This window comes from Eucyclogobius newberryi, unplaced genomic scaffold (genome assembly GCF_026437365.1).
Source record: "Eucyclogobius newberryi isolate DKJ021-1_F unplaced genomic scaffold, fEucNew1.0.hap1 SCAF_21, whole genome shotgun sequence".
In the NCBI taxonomy this organism is placed as follows: domain Eukaryota; kingdom Metazoa; phylum Chordata; class Actinopteri; order Gobiiformes; family Gobiidae; genus Eucyclogobius; species Eucyclogobius newberryi.
In genome coordinates, this window is record NW_027315846.1 from 13,333,692 (window position 1) to 13,352,105 (window position 18,414).

Consider the following 18,414-nt stretch of genomic DNA (forward strand, 5'->3'; position numbering starts at 1 on the left):
AAATAAATTTGTAGAAATTTTCATTAATTTGATCTTCTGAAACATTTCAAAGCAGCTGTTAGGGTTGTAAACAAAATTAGACACTAATCGATACTAAAACTAGTATCAAAACTAGATACGCATTTGAAGAAATATTTATTTTAAACAAAATCATCTAAACAGGACACAATCCTGAACAATTTAGAATGTCAGATTATCATTTAGAATCATCTTGAACTTTATCAGAACTAGCTTTAGACCACATGGTAACATAATGAAAAATATTGGTATCAAAATCAGTATCGAGCATCAAGTCGACTGCTTAGTATCCAAATCGAGATTGAAACGTTAGTATCGTGGCAACACTAGTAGCTGTGTTTATCTTGTGCAGGTGGTGAGAATTTTTGTTGATTTTGACTTATCTGCTGTTACACAGGGGTGAACAGGTCAGTTGTTTGTAACAAGGCCTTGTTGGCAGACTGCTGCACATTAGTCACTGTTGATATAGGTGATTGACTGAGAGACTGTCAACATGCAACTGTGGCTGACGTTAATTTAAAATGGCAAGGGATATTATAAGCAAATGTTGGCACAAGGCAGCTTGAAAATTGATGTCCTTACTGAACTGTATTCTGGGCTCCAGACTCCATATATCCATTGCTGAATCCACAACTATTATAACGCAGGACCATTTTATGTTTTACCATGTACTACGATATAGATTTGTGCTATGTGATTGATTCATTGTTCAAGCTTTGTACTAATAGTTTTTTATCCTTTCTTATGATTTGAAATATCAAAAGAAGAAATATTATGCAAAATCAACTTTTAGGAGATTTAAACTGGTTATAACTGTTTTCCCTTCTCATTTACCCACTCAAAGTTGTATTTAGAGTGATTCATACATCTCCTGCATTTAAGATCATTGCTCAGAGAATCATTGTTTTCACGTTATTCGAATCCAGGCAAGTAGCGGAGGGCCCGCGATCATTGGTGTGAAAAAACAAAAAACAATTAAATATCAAATGAAATATCACTTTTCTGTCAAATATAGGCGATTGAATCTATCCAATTCTCTTCATTTTTTTAATTAAGGATACAAGTGCAGGCAGATGCCTAAGGGCAAAAAAATTATATATATATATATATATATATATATATATATATATATATATATATATATATATATATAGTATTATTATTATTATTATTGTTGTTTTTTTTATTTTTTTTGGGCCGTAGTTTGCCCACCCCTGTTTTAGATCAATATTGTCATTTAAGAGACAATGGCGACAATGGAGAACACTCCTGGACGAACGAGGAATTACACTGACTTGTTTATATAGACAAAAACATAAGATGTCTTCAGTTTGGAAGCGGCTGCTGAGACAACTGAGACAATGGAAATAAAGATATTTGATGAGACAGAGGTTATGTAAGAAAAGCCCTCATCTTATTCTTTAGAATTGATGCCTTGCATAGGTGCCCGACCTTGTCTCCCTCATATTTATTTCTCCCTTTGCCACGCCACAGGGCATTCTATTCAACCCACACAGGGCAGACTTAATAATTACTCTCACTTTGAACGCAATTTCCTGGCTGTGGGAAATGATTGACAGATTGTAACCATGGTGTCAAGGGGTTGGCCACGCCCCTCCTGACTAAGGCACAAATTAGAGAACAGCGGGAGCTAAATTACACCTTACCAAAGACCTCTGGCTGAAGGACAGGAAGAAAAGCATGATGAATGAGGAGCGGATCAGAGCCGAAAGGTAGAGAGGGTGAGCCGAGTGAGAGCGAGGAGATTATTGGACCAAGAACTCGAAAATACATCTGTAGGAGCACGCGGGAACACACGGCTCACAAGCACAAGCGCAAATGGTCCTGCAGTGCTATTGGAGTGCTAAGGGAAGATACTTAAATGCCATCTCTACAGTTTGGATGCTATTTACACCCTCTCACACATACACACACACACACACACACACATACACGCACACACACACACACACATACACGCACACACACACACACACACACGCACACACACACACACACGCACACACACACACACACACACACATACACACACACACACATACACGCACACACACACGCACACACACACACACACACACGCACACACACACACACACACACACAGTCATGTCTCCACTATGTCATACTTTCAAAGCACTCAGGCAGATATGAGAGCATCAAGGAACCAGCAGAGTGGTACAATAAGGCTCAGGGCTTATGCCGCTAAACAGCAGCCAGGGGTCGGCACTGACGGAGCCCAGGGCAGTGCCGACACATTCAAGCATCAGACTGATAAATAAATGATGTTCACATTAAGTACCATGCATTAATTTTTATATAAGCTACAGTTACTTAGCTTTTGATTTGAATATTTGAAAAACGATGTTTCAAAGGTAGACCCAAGTGACTGAACAGTATAATCTGGGCGCTAAAGTTTCGAGCAGGGCGTGGCCAACCAGTGCCAGGGCTGTCAGTGTTAGGGCTGTCAAGGTTTAGGGCTGATCACTAAAACTCCAAAAGGGCTCAAGTGACCGCAATACCCGCATTTTCAATTTTAATGAAGTTTCACGCACATGCCTGGAGTAAGTAGCTGTTTCATGTTTTCACACCCTCTGCCTTTTAAGAAAATGTTTGTAGTGTACTCGGCTCGAGTCTCGATCAGACGGGAGTTTTGCCATGGCTTTAAATTAATCTACACAGCACAGACGTGCAGTTGTGCACGACTGAGCGTTCTGCACAAAACAGCACAATGTTTTAACATAAGCCTACAGTGACCCTAACAATGCACAGTGTATCAGCTGACCAATAGAGAAGAACTGAAGATCCAGACCGTTATATCCACCCAAAACCACAAAGTCTGTGTGCTGTGCGTTAATCCACATCACACTCTGTTGTCTGTGTTGAAGCCAAAACAAACTTGATCAACACTTGATCCTCCTTGGTCCAGGTAAACGTGTAATGCGCAAGTAAATGTGGCGTGGTTAAAATCCAGTAAGATGATGCAGAAGAGTCCCCTTAGAGTTCAGCCAAAATGAAAATACAATCCAATCTGCCATAATCCTCACCCATTTCCTCCACGTATAGTAAAAGCATAAGCATGTGCTGTGCATAGGTACTGTGTATGCAGAAAACAAAAGTGAGCTGATTGCATAATATTGGTGTACACATATATTATGTGTACTCATGTACACATGCATACTGTCACTAATGTCTGCTGTTATTTTTTGTTGTTACTATTTAAGTGCCATGTAATGCATGTAATTTAAGTGACCTCAAATTACATGCATTATTACGGGGCCCCTATGGGCCATACCTATAATGCAAACTGTGGTGCTGAGGCACGCAAAGTTACCAGAAGGGAACTCCATAGTGGCCATAGGGGGATTCTGGAACTGTTGCGCGGGTGCTTAATGTGGGCAGGAGCATCACAGGAGAGACTATAGCTGTACAAACTCACCTCTACTGCAACTGGAAATGTCTGACCCACTAACAGCCGCGACCCTTCCAGCTTCGTCTTTTTGCTTAGCTGTAGTTGGGCGGATAGCACCGTACAGCCCTATCTTTGAAGAAACCACAGCAGACATTCCAATGTGGCTGTGATGTCAAGGTTTTTTTGAACACTACCCGTAGTGCTTAAAAAAAAATCAAAGCTGCATCCACTAACTCAGAAAGGGCATTATTGTGAAAAGTCTGCACAAATGATAGAGGGCTGAGCAGTGACAGTGGGCTCAGCCAATTTTGTGGAAAAAAATGCAAGGTTCTTTGAGTGTAAATACAACCGGAGGGGTTCAAAGTGAATGAAGAGATGCAAGTGCAAACGCTTGAATCTTACACATTTGTGACAATAATAAGGTTATTTTTTTTTTTAATTAGGACAAATTTTTAAAAGAAATTGAAGGTGTGTGTGTGTGTGTGTGTGTGTGTGTCTGTGTGTGTGTGTGTGTGTGTGTGTGTGTGTGTGTTCAAGTTCGCATAAAGCAATTGCCTTGTGAAAGTTGAAAATAAATAGCACTAATGGTACTACTACCTCAGCCCTCCTTTCAAATGGTCTAATGCATTTTCTTTAGGGGTGACATATGGGGGCTAGTACAGGTGTATTTTTTAGTTACTGCTTCTCCCAGCTTCAAGATCTGCTACACTCGGACATTGGTGTGACACATGACAGTACCTGAAACATGCATAAAATGAAGCATGTGTTTTGATATTCAATAGCGTTAAACTGTCAACACATGGGCCATTGACTGATGACGGCGAGCATTAGCAATACTAATAACAATTAGGTGAATGAATTGATTCACATAATCAGTAGAGCTTTGCCAGAAAGTATTACCATGCAGCCTATTGTCTTTTTAGTTTTATTAAGCTGTCATACAAATGACACAAAACAGACTGCTTTTGTTGTTGTTTGTGGCCATTCCACTGTGATACTGTGTACCGTTTTTAGCATCCTGGGTATAGAAGCTCACTTAAGCCAATTAGATGTGGTCATGTACTCTACAATACATCAATGCTTAGCTGTGGTGCAGAGAGTTCCTTGGTTTGTGACCTCATGTGAATGAATCTCAAGTTTGTAATAGCTCAGATGTTAACTTTATTTTTGAATTAGCTGCTTCTACCTTACCAACAGCGATACAATTACATCATGTACACACAGCATTGAGCTCTGACTATCACAGTCATGACATGGATATGCCTGTAGAGTGTGGTGTTGCCGGCAGCTGGAGCCAAACCACTTGTGGCTGCAGTCTGATGCTCCACTAAGTGTTTACTGCAAGACAGATGGTGCACTGTAAGTTTACCTCGATTTGGCTAAAGTGCTGCCAGGCTGGCTTAAGGGCCATTGAAAGGAGCAGATCCCTGAGAACAGACTCTTCACCTGGACTGGGAGAGAGGCATAGGGCACATGGACACTCACATCCCTCTAATGCCTGCGGACACACACCACTACTTCACATGTAGAGCAGCAAATTCCCTAGCTGAGTGTTCCTCTCCAACCTGGCAATTTCAGTGGAAAGAGAATCCAGCTAAAGTACACAGGACGTCATGGAGCGTTCACAACAGGGAGCCTGCTATGGCAGAATGGCCTCAACTGCAATTCTAGATATTTAGAGAGAGAGAGAGAGAGAGAGAAACCCAAAGCGTGGTGTAGCCTCTGAACTTTGACCCTGGCTTCCCCCACCCCCTTCCTTTTTTATTTTTTTAAAACTTCATCCTGCTATAGGTCAAAAGGTTTTCAGTATAGTTCCTTGCCAAACATGAATCCTTGGTACCGAAGCCCATGCATCACCTTCACCTTTCTTCATGTTCATTTATTAGTTTGAGAATAATTTTGCTAATTGCTGGCCACTTGGATGAGTTTTGTTGTTAAAGACGTCCCTCATTAGAAATTCCTAATTTTAGAAACATTGAGATTAATTACCAACAGAGTAACTAGTCATCCAACACTCCAATCTCTTGTATTCTCTCACCTATTCATACATACCAAAAATAATCTTATGTAATGTAATTAAGTAATAGATGTACTTTGGAGCTTATAGTAGTCTCCAGACCCTGACAGTGATGTTTTGGCTGACATTTATTTTCTAGGTTGCACAAGATGCTGCTATAAATGAATCATGAGTAAATCTGTGAGGTGTGAATAATAGATGGGAGGAGAGGTAAAAACAAAAGAGTGCTGTTATTATTTGTTAATAAGACACTCTGGAGCAACACTAACTAGATCTCATTACCACGCACGCATTCTGCCACCTACGTGCAGCCCACCGTACACACGCACACCTCACGCTCGCACGCTGCACAACTATTTTTACCTGTGATGCCTGTCGTTGCCTAGCACTCTGCAATTACATCCCACTCTCCACCGACGAATGATTAGAGGCAATGATGGATGGGTTAACACTGTCACCTAAGAACGCCTCGGTGCAAAGCTAATTACGGCGGCATACATGTGTCATACGGCTGATACATGTGATAGTCCTCTCAGCCGGCTGCCATCGCTGTGGACGTGCGTGCCGTGCTAATCAACAGATAAGACTGATGAACTTACTGCACTATTCATTACACTTCAGACCCTCGGCAGAAATGTACCCTCAGATTGACAGGACTGGTTTAGATTTGCTTGGCGGTTGCTTTGATAGGTTTTTTTTTTGGTCTTGAAATAATTACAGTACAAAAGGGGATTCTGCTATACACATATTTGACAGTTGTTTTGATACAGGTGGAACATGCGTGTCCGTGATTGGCTAATCCACCTGTCAATCACACCAATCTGAACTTTGAATGTTTTTGCTTCTTTGTGCTTTGTGGTTTTATCATGGGCGGTTTAGATAACAAAATTATGACATATGTAACAAGTTATGATAAATGTTTTAGTTTCCCTCTTGCAACTGAATAACTGATATTTCTTGTAACCACCAGTTCAGACAAATGTTTAATAGGATGTACATTTATTTGATTAAAATATAACATCGATTATTGTACATCAGACAGCACACAGCTCTTCCAACCCCCTATTTCTGTGTGAAACATGTTCACAATGGGATTTGGGCTGCTGATCCGCCTTGCTTTTAAAACACCCCATTACAGTGTGTCTACACTGTCTACTCCTCTCTTTTCCACCCACTTGTAGAATGCTTTAATGATGATGATCAAAACTATCTCCACATCACTGACACTTGGATAATAGCAGGTATATCTTTTTGCCTCTTTTTCGTTTCATACGAGGGTGTTCATGGCACGGCACCACAAAATGAAATGAATGCGCTTGGTGGTGTGCACCTCCCCAAAATGCACATAGGGGCGTGAGACAGGGATGTGAGGGGCCTGCGTTTCTGATTGCCACAACTGCAGCTGGGACTGTAGGCTGAGTAATTGCCTGTCTTGGTTGTGAGAGCGCAGTACCAAGCTAAAAGTCAAGTGCTCTCTCCCTGCTGTAGACCTCATTTGGATTCCACATAGCTAGCTAGCAAGCTAACGCCAGCCCTGGGCCTGTATTATTCATAGCTTGACAGATAGCTCTCACTAAAAGCATTGGAACTGGGCCAGGTGGTGATGGAGCGACAGGGAGAGAGGCTCGGCTGGGCGCTGGGCGGGAGAGGGCCGAATGGAAATGCGAGATAGGATGAGATGAGCAGTGCTAACAGAAACAGCAAAGTGTCTTAGTGGTGTTGGGAAGTGGAGCATGGGTTAAGAAATAAAGGGACATGATGTGAACCCTGAGACAAAAAAAAAAATGTACAGAATCGTCGACGAGGGGACGACACAGAGTTAACACGTACAGCTAAAATTAAATCATATTCTATTTATGAGAGTAATAACCGTGCGAGGCTCCTCCTTGAACCGACACCTTAACGTGGTGGAGGGGTTTGAGTGCCCGAATGATCCCGGGAGCTATGTTGTCGGGGGCTTCATGCCCCTGGTAGGGTCTCCCAAGGCAAACAGGTCCTAGGTGACGGGTCAGACAAAGATCGGTTCAGAAGCCTCTTATGACGACGACACAATCAAGGCAGTTCACGTCGCCCGGATCGGCGTCACCGGGGCCCCATCCTGGAGCCAGGCCTGGGATGGGTGCTCCATGGCGAGCGCCTGGTGGCCGGGTCTTACCCCACGGGGCCCGGCCGGGCACAGCCCGAAAGAGCGACGTGGGGCCGCCCTCCCGTGGGCCCACCACCCGCAGGAGGATCCATAAGGGGCCGGTGCAGAGAGATCTGGGCGGCAGTCGACGGCAGGGGCCTCGGCGACCAGATCTCCAGACAAAGAGACTAACTCTGGGGACATGGAATGTCACCTCGCTGGGGGGGAAAGAGCCTGAGCTTGTGCGGGAGGTTGAGCGATACCGACTAGATATAGTCGGCCTCACCTCCACGCACAGTTTGGGCTCTGGAACCCATCTCCTCGAGAGGGGCTGGACGCTCCACTTCTCTGGTGTTGCCCGCGGGGAGAGGCGGCGGGCTGGTGTGGGCTTGCTGATAGCCCCTCAGCTCAGCCGCCACGTGTTGGAGTTTACCCCGGTGAACGAGAGGGTCGCGTCCCTCCGCCTTCGGGTGGGGGACAGGTCTCTCACTGTTGTGGCGGCCTACGGGCCGAACAGCAGTGCAGAGTACCCGGCCTTCTTGGAGTCCTTGGGAGGGGTACTGGACAGTGCACCGACCGGGGACTCCGTTGTTCTACTGGGGGACTTCAACGCCCACGTGGGCAATGACAGTGACACCTGGAGAGGGGTGATCGGGAAGAACGGCTTCCCCGATCTGAACCCGAGCGGTGTTCAGTTATTGGACTTCTGTGCTAGCCACGGATTGTCCATAACGAACACCATGTTCAAGCACAAGGGTGTCCATCAGTGCACGTGGCACCAGGACACCCTAGGCCGGAGGTCAATGATCGACTTAGTTGTCGTGTCATCAGACCTTCGGCCGCGTGTCTTGGACACTCGGGTGAAGAGAGGGGCAGAGTTGTCAACCGATCACCACCTGGTGGTGAGTTGGATCCGCTGGCGGAGGAGGAAGCCGGACAGACTTGGCAGACCCAAGCGCATTGTGAGGGTCTGTTGGGAACGTCTAGTGGAGCCCTCTGTCAGTAGGGTATTCAACTCGCACCTCCGGGAGAGCTTCTCCCATGTCCCGGGGGAGGCTGGGGACATTGAGTCCGAGTGGACCATGTTCTCCGCCTCCATTGTTGATGGGGCTGCTCGGAGCTGTGGTCGCAAGGTCTCCGGTGCCTGTCGTGGCGGCAACCCCCGAACCCGGTGGTGGACACCGGAAGTAAGGGATGCCGTCAGACTAAAGAAGGAGGCCTATCAGGCCACTCTGGCTTGTAGGTCTCCGGAGGTCATCGACGGGTATCGGCAGGCCAAGCGAGCCGCGGCTCGTGCTGTCGCAGAGGCAAAAACCCGGGCCTGGGAGGAGTTCGGGGAGGCCATGGAGGAGGACTATCGGTCGGCACCAAAGAAATTCTGGCAAACCGTCCGGCGCCTCAGGAAGGGGAAGCAGTGTCTCACAAACACCGTTTACGGTGCGGGTGGAGGCCTGCTGACCTCGACTGGGGATGTCGTCGGACGGTGGAAGGAATACTTTGAGGATCTCCTTAATCCCTCAGTCACGTCTTCTGAAGAGGAAGTAGAGACCGGGGACTCGGAGGCTGGCTCATCCATCACCCAAGCTGAAGTCACTGAGGTTGTCCGCAAACTCCTCGGTGGCAGGGCTCCGGGGGTGGATGAGATCCGCCCTGAGTACCTAAAGTATCTGGATGTTGTAGGACTGTCTTGGTTGACACGTCTCTGCAACATCGCGTGGCGTTCGGGGACCGTGCCTCTGGACTGGCAGACCGGGGTGGTGGTCCCTCTGTTCAAGAAGGGGGACCGGAGGGTGTGTTCCAACTACAGAGGGATCACACTCCTCAGCCTCCCGGGTAAGGTCTATTCCAAGGTACTGGAGAGGAGAATCCGACCGATAGTCGAACCTCGGATTCAGGAGGAGCAGAGTGGTTTTCGTCCCGGTCGTGGAACACTGGACCAGCTCTATACCCTCCATCGGGTGCTCGAGGGTTCATGGGAGTTTGCCCAACCAGTCCACATGTGCTTTGTGGATCTGGAGAAGGCTTTTGACCGTGTCCCTCGGGGTGTCCTTTGGGGGGTGCTCCGGGAGTACGGGGTCCGGGGCCCTTTGCTCAGGGCTGTCCGGTCCCTGTATGACCGGAGCAGGAGCTGTGTTCGCATTGCCGGCAGTAAGTCAGACCTGTTCCCAGTGCATGTTGGACTCTGCCAGGGCTGCCCTGTGTCACCGGTTCTGTTCATAATTTTTATGGACAGAATTTCTAGGCGCAGTCAGGGGTCGGAGGGGGTCCGGTTTGGGGACCACAGGATCTCATCTCTGCTGTTTGCAGACGATGTTGTCCTGATGGCTCCATCAAACCCGGACCTGCAACATGCACTGGGACGGTTTGCAGCCGAGTGTGAAGCGGCTGGGATGAGAATCAGCACCTCCAAATCCGAGGCCATGGTTCTCGACCGGAAAAAGGTGGCTTGCCCTCTCCAGGTGGGTGGGGTGTCCTTGCCCCAAGTGGAGGAGTTCAAGTATCTCGGGGTCTTGTTCACGAGTGAGGGAAGGATGGAGCGTGAGATCGACAGGCGGATCGGTGCAGCGGCTGCAGTGATGCAGTCGCTGCATCGGACCGTTGTGGTAAAGAGGGAGCTGAGCCGAAAGGCAAAGCTCTCTATTTACCGGTCGGTCTACGTTCCTACCCTCACCTATGGTCATGAGCTTTGGGTAGTGACCGAAAGAACAAGATCGCGGATACAAGCGGTCGAAATGAGTTTCCTCCGCCGGGTGGCTGGGCGCTCCCTTAGAGATAAGGTGAGGAGCTCGGCCACACGGGGGGAGCTCGGAGTAGAGCCGCTGCTCCTCCACGTCGAGAGGAGCCAGCTGAGGTGGCTCGGGCATCTGTTCCGGATGCCTCATGGGCGCCTCCCTCGGGAGGTGTTTCAGGCATGTCCCACCGGGAAGAGGCCCCGGGGAAGACCCAGGACACGCTGGAGAGACTATGTCTCTCGGCTGGCCTGGGAACGCCTCGGGATCCCCCCGGAGGAGTTAGAGGAAGTGTCTGGGGAGAAGTCTGGGAGTCCCTGCTCAGACTGCTGCCCCCGCGACCCGGCCCCGGATAAAGCGGCAGAAGATGGATGGATGGATAACCGTGCGAGGGTAGAAGAAGAAGAAGAAGAAGAAGAAGAAGGAGAAGGAGAAGGAGAAGGAGAAGGAGAAGAAGAAGAAGAAGAAGAAGAAGAAGAAGAAGAAGAAGAAGAAGAAGAAGAAGAAGAAGAAGAAGAAGGAGAAGGAGAAGGAGAAGGAGAAGGAGAAGGAGAAGGAGAAGAAGAAGAAGAAGAAGAAGAAGAAGAAGAAGAAGAAGAAGGAGAAGGAGAAGGAGAAGGAGAAGGAGAAGGAGAAGGAGAAGGAGAAGGAGAAGGAGAAGGAGAAGGAGAAGGAGAAGGAGAAGAAGAAGAAGAAGAAGAAGAAGAAGAAGAAGAAGAAGAAGAAGAAGAAGAAGAAGAAGAAAACAGGCAGGCATCCTCCCCCGCCAAGCTCAGCAACCCCTCTGCTTCCATGTGCACGAGCAGATAAGGTCGCATTAATCAAAATCTGCCACTTCCCCTTCCAAAAAAACACAGTGTGTGCCATCAGCCCCCCTCTGCGCAGTATCTGTCACCCAAACGGAAATTTCCATATTTAATGGGGAAGCTTTATATCAGCGAAAAGGCAGTGTGGGCTGATGCTGGAGAGAATGGAGATGGTTGTATCTGTCAGCTCTGTTATTATGCTAAATGTGGTGAGCCTCTGATGCCTTTGTTGGCATTTTATCATGGACTCTAGATGTGTACTTCGTAGGCCTATACTGATATGTATTGTGAATTAAACAACATTTTTAGCTTTTAAAATGCACAGAAGAAGCATTTCAAAGCAAAGTGGCAAAATTTACAGTGGCACTAACACGCAATTCTTCATCATCCCTTCTCCTTTGATGCTATTTGTTTATTTTTTTCTCTTTGGAATATTCTCCAGTATTTGCCTGTGTGCATATTTTGACAAGCCAGCAGAATTACCTCAGTGACATTACCCAGTGTCAGATAAACAGGTGGTGTTTATGTGTTTTTTGCTGGCTTCTCTTTATTCTTCTTTTTAAGCACGTCCCCGAGGAAAGGCATCAAAGGGAATAACAGATTATGTGCAGTGAGTGTGGAGCGTGCCAGGGGGACGTGGGCAAGGGGGGAGGGGGCAGCTGCTCAGGGCCACCTCCGAGCCTGGCACATCACGAACTTTGACCCCTGAATCTCATCACCCCCAGGCAGCCTCCCTTCAGAGCGGCTGCCAACTAAATTACATCAATGTCGCCAAGCCCTGCTCCTTCTCCACCGCTGCAGGAAGTAGGCCTCAAATGCATTTTATGAAGTGCAAAATGGAAATTGACGATCTACTTTTGTATGTTGTAGTCTATGACAAAGCTCCAAAAAATAAATAAATAGTAGTAATAATTGATCTTTTTTTTATTTTTCAAACTATTATACAATGATATAAGGCGATCATGTTTTATACATAACAAGTTACAGTTACGGTTTTGTCAGTCTAAAGTACTCATTCATTCATATTGGTTTTAGTCATACAACTCATCAGAATAAACAACTTCTGTGCCCAATGAGACAAATGTTTCTGCTCCAGAAAGGAATCCCTTCTCAAGATGGCTGCTGGGCGAGCGGCTAACTGGCTGGCATCTGTGGCTATGTGAGAGTAGCTGTGATTGATTGAAGTCATTACACTGAGGGAGAGACTCCTTACCTGGCTAATCCAGGAGTGAATTTAGCTGCAGGATGACAGATAGCCCCCCCAATCCTGCAGCCCACAAGCTCTTCTGCTCACGACTTACCTACAAAATTATGCAAATGAGTTGGGATAATACCCATATTAATATAGAACTACAATCCATCCTAAAATACTTGAAAACTTTCATTTTGGTTGATTGAAGTGATGAAAGACCCATCTAGAACTTTTTTTATGTTTAACTGTTTGTGTAAATAACATTTAAGTAGTAAACTATATTATACATCCTGCACCTGTCTGGTTAATTACTTGACAAACTAAAAAAGCCTTTAAGTAAACTTGGCCATGGTATGGTAACGTTTTAATTTTGGGAGCTATTGGGTGTCTTGTTGATCCAGCAGCAATTGGATTGTAGGCAACCCCACACCTGAGCAGCTCTGACCTGTCTTATCTCATCTGTAATGATATCGGCTCTGTCCCGCCGCCTCATGCTCCTGTGATCCTGTGCTCCCAATATAGACACTGCTGCTGGATAATAGGTTGCATTGTAGAATTTGATTATGCCTTTATCTCAAATGGTGGGCAAGAGCCAGTATAACTGTGGAGATTTACTATTTTTAAAAGAAATATCCCAAAAAGAAATTCACAAACGTTGAACTTCATCATTATTTGTTTGGATTTGGCTCAAAAATATATAACTCTCATGCCTTTAAGTGCTTTCAACTGACAACAATCACACCTTTGGTGGTGAGTAATAGCACCATTTTCTGAGGCTATAGTGAAAAAAAAAGAATCCCTTTTGTTTCTTTTTTGCTGACAGAGAAGATGTTGAACTTTGTGCCAGTTTTTGTTTCGTAGATATGCCCAGTAATTACATAGATAGAGCCATAAGTCCCATTTCACGTTAAAAGCTGTCCTATCTTATTTTCTTGATGAAGAAAAAAATAGACCAGGTCAACAAATCAGCAATCTGACTGTTCAATTATATCATAGAATTCTAACCTGCGCCCCGCCTCAATTTTAAACGATAAGGATTCTAGAATTTTCTGATTTTTCATGTGAATGCAAACTATTCTGGGATGATGCTAGACATTTCAATGTTTTGAGTTGAGAAGACCACTAATTATTCATTTCCCCCTACTTAATAGCACAACCATGATCTTGAATCTCAGAGTAATATTTTTTTCTAATTTCAACACATTTGTGTGCTAAAGAATGAGATGAGTTCATGGACAAACAGACTCTCAACGTGTATAATGTGTGAGCGAGCCATAGGAGCTGATAAGTGAGGCAACGCTGCAGCCGTCAGAAAACGCCCCAAATCGCAGAGTCTGCCATGAGCTGAGCCTCCTGCGCAGAGACACTGTCTTTTGTTCTCCCCTGCTGGAAGGAGAGGGCTGACAGCTCTGAAATGATCCGCGCTACACTTCACACACATACATATACTATTGTCTGAAGCCCTCCACCATATATTACACTGTTTAATCTACAGACCAAGGAATTTAGTGAACACAAATATGCCAACATAAATATGCATGTACATACATGTTGTTTTGTCTATAGGCGTGTTGTCAATGCCCTACCTGCTTGTCTGCGTTTCATTTGCCGACTGCCTGCCATGAGGCTGGCGAATCCCTCATGGATTTCTGGAGGGTATCACCATGGAGACGGCTCTGGCACACGTGTCTATAGATCCTGAGCTGGAGAGGGACACAGCCAGAGGTGCTGCATTTCCACCATCTCTCATCTGCTCACAGACAATGCTCAGATGAGGCTGATGGATGGAGAGGAGAAAATGGGAAAAAGGTGAAAGAGTAAGTGGTGGAAATGTATAAAGAAATTGGTGTGAGAGACAGATTGAAGAAGTATACTGTATACTATGATAGGAGTGATGTATAGTAAGGGCAGAGGCAAGTGAGGTTACTGTGGGCAAGAATTTGAGGTGAGGAAGCAGCTGACAGAGGGACAGTTGATAGAGGGACAAGTGATAAAGAAGCAGAGCAGAGCTCATCCTTGTGCCATGGAGACAAATAGCATAAGATGATAATGACTGGCTAAAGCTTCTGCCCCTGCTGCGAACAGCAGCTAATATGACTGCTAATAAAGGCACCGTGGCATGCTGTCGCATTCCAGCAGTTGCTCAACTGTCAACCAAAATTAGCCAAAGGAGCGCTGCCTTTCTGTCTCATACTAACGCTCCTGAAATGAGGTGCTCTGTAACATTTCCAGACAGTTTTCAGGATTAAAGGGGCACTTGTTCAGACTGTAATAGAATTTGTTCCATTTTATAATACCAAGGATGCCCACTCCATAAAATATCAAGTGGTCTTTTTGTGATTCGGAGCTCTTTTGCCCTTTGATTGCTACGACTCATATTGCACACTCCTCTAAGAACATGTAGTGAATTGGCAAGAGAACTTAAATGGAGTAAATAGAGTAAATGGAATCTATAGCACAATACTAACTCTCCTTCTATCTGTGCAATGCTTTTAGAGAGTTTTCTTTTTTCTTTTTGAATGCCAACTAATTATATGGCAGGAGAAGTGAGAAGCTTTGCCTGATGATGACTATTGTGGCCAAGGTTACACTGCAGGGACTGAACCAGAAGACGTGGGACAGCAGGGTTGTGAAGGCTTCCTGGAGCTTAGTCATCATGGGCTCAGAGCGCCGCCTCTGTGTCACCTGACAGCTGAGGGAGAACACTTCCAGCAGTTACACAACACTATTGTCATTAAGCTATTTACACACAATAAACAGGAGCCAGTGGGTTGGAGATTAAAATTGTGCATCATCAAGCCCGGCTCACGATTTGATATGTATTATTTAAACTCACAACAAATGTGCACTTGACTTGACCTCTTTCAAGTGTACATAGAATTTGTTATGTGGTATCAATTATTCATATCATTATGCTTACATTTTGCATTCATTTTGAACATGTTTTTGGAGTTTTAGGTATAGTCACCATGATATTGTAGCTCTGTTATGGCTCTTAGGCTGCTTTAATGTTGAGTTAAGAGTAGGAGTGAGACTTGCCCTGAGTCCATGTGCCTTTCCTCCTTCACACCTATCCTCCTGTAGCCCGCTGCCTTGGCAGCCACTAACCTGCTGGGACCAGCCCATGATTTATTTGGAGAGGCCCCTGGAACCACGGGGCCAGGATGAGTGGCATTTTAATGTGCTTTTGAGATGTTTGGTCACAAGCACTATTGATCACTGAGCTGCAGAGCACCCCTCCCTCTGACTGTCCCACAGACTCTCAGTCTGCTGGGAGAGCGCTGCTGTCAGGCAGCGAATGGGTTTCCATGTGGGCTTAGATTAATGTAATGAGGCCCCTGGTTGTGAGGCAGTGCATGGGGTCAGACCATTAAGGAATCTATGGCAGGGTGAGATTGAGGCTGCCAGCTGCCCGCACCCTGACTGATGGACATCCAGGGCTCCGTACACATCAGAGAAAGAGTGCGGTGGATGGTCAGTGGAAAACAGAGGATTATAAACACAAAGGTGTGGACAAATTAGTATTTTGAAATACAATTTAAGGAATTATAATATGCCAGAACCACTGCAGTGGTCTGATGTTGGAAACTCTACAGGTAGTACTCACAGACTACTAAATGTGGCTACATTATTTTTGTTACACTGTGTGCTATTCATTCACTCCAGGTCTTACTTTAAGTAGTGCAGGGCCCGGCAAACATCCAGAGGTTGTAAAAATAGGAGCCAAGGATATTTCACAGCTGAGTGAACATGCCCAAAAGCATGTTTACCTCTCCTCCACTCCAGCCTCGACATCAGCTTTATTTGATGACCAAAACACTCCAGTAGATTCATCATCATTCTGAACGTGTTTCTGCTTTTGTTCAGGAGTGCCACACACTAGTCGGATACATGAATGAAAAACAAAGTTAGTCTCTCACTTTGGGGCAGGTATATGCTTTCTGAAGTTTGAAGCATGAAACGGTTTAAAAACCTTGTGATCAATAACCCGGGCGAATACAGATTATCAGATTATCAGATTAGAATGGGTCCCCCTGCTGCAAAGGGAAGCCAGATAATACATTAAATCTTGAGGTGTCTTTGCAAGATTCAATTACTCAGGCTACAGTTTGTCTCCCCCGTACAGTCAATTCCCAGCAAGCAGTTTGTGTTTTTTGCTGCACTGGGTTCACATCAGAACAAGGGCATATCAGTCTGCTACAAAGTGTCAGTGGAGGGTGCAACGTGTTGCTCCTCTGCCTGGAGAACAAACGGATGTTACCTGAATTCAAATGATTAAAAAAACAAGAAAGATGACTTGCTTTGTTTGCTCCACCGATAAAGCCCACACTCACTTTTACTACATTCGAGAAGAAAGAGGGCAGTTTATTATAATAGTATATTAGTTTTTCAGACTTGTCCCCCAAATTATAGGTCAGGATCCATCATTTAGTTGCATTTAGTTTCTCATTTTGTTTACCAGACAGGGGGATGTATTGAACAATGGATAACAATGCAATTGTTCTTTTGGAGCATGCAAAAATTCTGAGTATATCTCCTTGAATATTAAAATTATTTTGATTTATTTAAACTATTAAAAGTGTGAAATTTCTTCACTTTTGGCTAAAAATGTACTGGTACATTTGAGCAAATTGGAATACATTTTGAAAATATCTTCTGAATATTGTATCTAGCTAATGAAAAATGTGTTTTTATTATTATTATTAAAATGTTTACTATTCATTTGGTAAACTATCTAAGTGGATTCAAACCCAAATAATCATAAAAAAGTACATACATGTATTCTGTAATACACAATTACATAATATAAAATCTATAGTGATATTACTATTTTGTAACCTTGTTATTAATTCAAGTTGCATAAGGGCTGCAACGGGATTAGGGACATAACCACACTTAACAACACATTTTAACTGTAATTAAGCTTTGCATGTGACTAACGCATATGACTAACACTTCTTCTTTGTGCCCTCTGTAGTGTGTACGGCTGCCCCGTGGCCAAGAAGAGGAAGAGTCTCGACCGCCAAAGCGTGGAAAGCTCCCCCAAGAGGAGCAGCTACCTAGATGACATGGACAACTCCACGATGGAGGAGTGCTACGACACGGATGGCACGGAGGAGATGGACGAGCGGGAGGAGGAGGAGGAGGGGCCACTAGAGGAGGGCGAGGTGGAGGAGGGATACATGGACTACAATGAGACAGAGGAGCAAGTGGAGCGAGGAGAGCCTGAAGAAGAGGACGAGGTGGAGCAGGAGGACGAAGAGGAGCATGTGGAGGAAGAGGACGATGACGCTGTGGAGGAGGTGGACTATGATGACGAGGATGAAGGAGAGCACAGTCAGGAGCGCGGTGAGACTATTTGCAAATAAATATATAAATCTACATGCATCCAATAATAATTTATCTAGTTAGTCCGTTTTTGTTTTGTTTTGTTTGTTTCCTGTGCGTGACAATAAAAAATAATCACATCCTCATATTGATCAATCCAAATGCTTTGATTCAAATACATCTTTTATAGTAAAAAACAAATCAAAATTGCCTTCAATATTAATGTCTTGAATATAGACAGTGTCAATGCCATTGAACCAAAAAACTAAACAAAATTCCTCCTCCAGATTTGAACTGAGGACTACAATTGTTGTTTTGGAGACATGCAAAATTAGACAATTGTGTATATTGTGTGCTTAATTTTAGTGCCCATTCACATTGTGTGTGATACCATACACCATACACACACCATACAATTATCTTGTTTTCAAGATAATTCCAAACAATGATTGTGATATACATTTTTGTTAATGTCCTAATTGGCTATAGACCTCTTGAATTAAAAGAGCCAAGCATATCATTGATGATTAGAAATGGCACAATCCAGATTTTGATTCCAGTATGGTTAAGTGCCCCGACCTACTGTGCAGTATACTAAACAGAAGGTACAATGTGCAGTAACTACAATAATGGTTCATATTTACCTCAAATAAATGTGGATATTGCCAATTAAAATCTATACAAAATATACATTTTTTCTGTGGTAAAATATGTGTTCTTGCTCACAGCTTTCTTGAAACTTTAAGATACGATAGTTTAGGGAATGTGA

General features: G+C 44.8%; 1 protein-coding gene across 11 annotated transcripts in view; it reads left to right on the forward strand.

Moving 5' to 3' along the window:
- The window catches only part of myt1lb (myelin transcription factor 1-like, b), an 81,914-nt gene that overhangs the window by 37,704 nt on the left and 25,796 nt on the right, over nucleotides 1-18,414 (forward strand). For all 11 annotated transcript variants that reach the window (XM_072458129.1, XM_072458130.1, XM_072458139.1 and 8 more), the window contains one exon: nucleotides 17,296-17,666. In XM_072458129.1, the coding sequence (XP_072314230.1) occupies nucleotides 17,296-17,666 (371 nt within the window). The remainder of the gene's footprint in view (nucleotides 1-17,295; nucleotides 17,667-18,414) is intronic.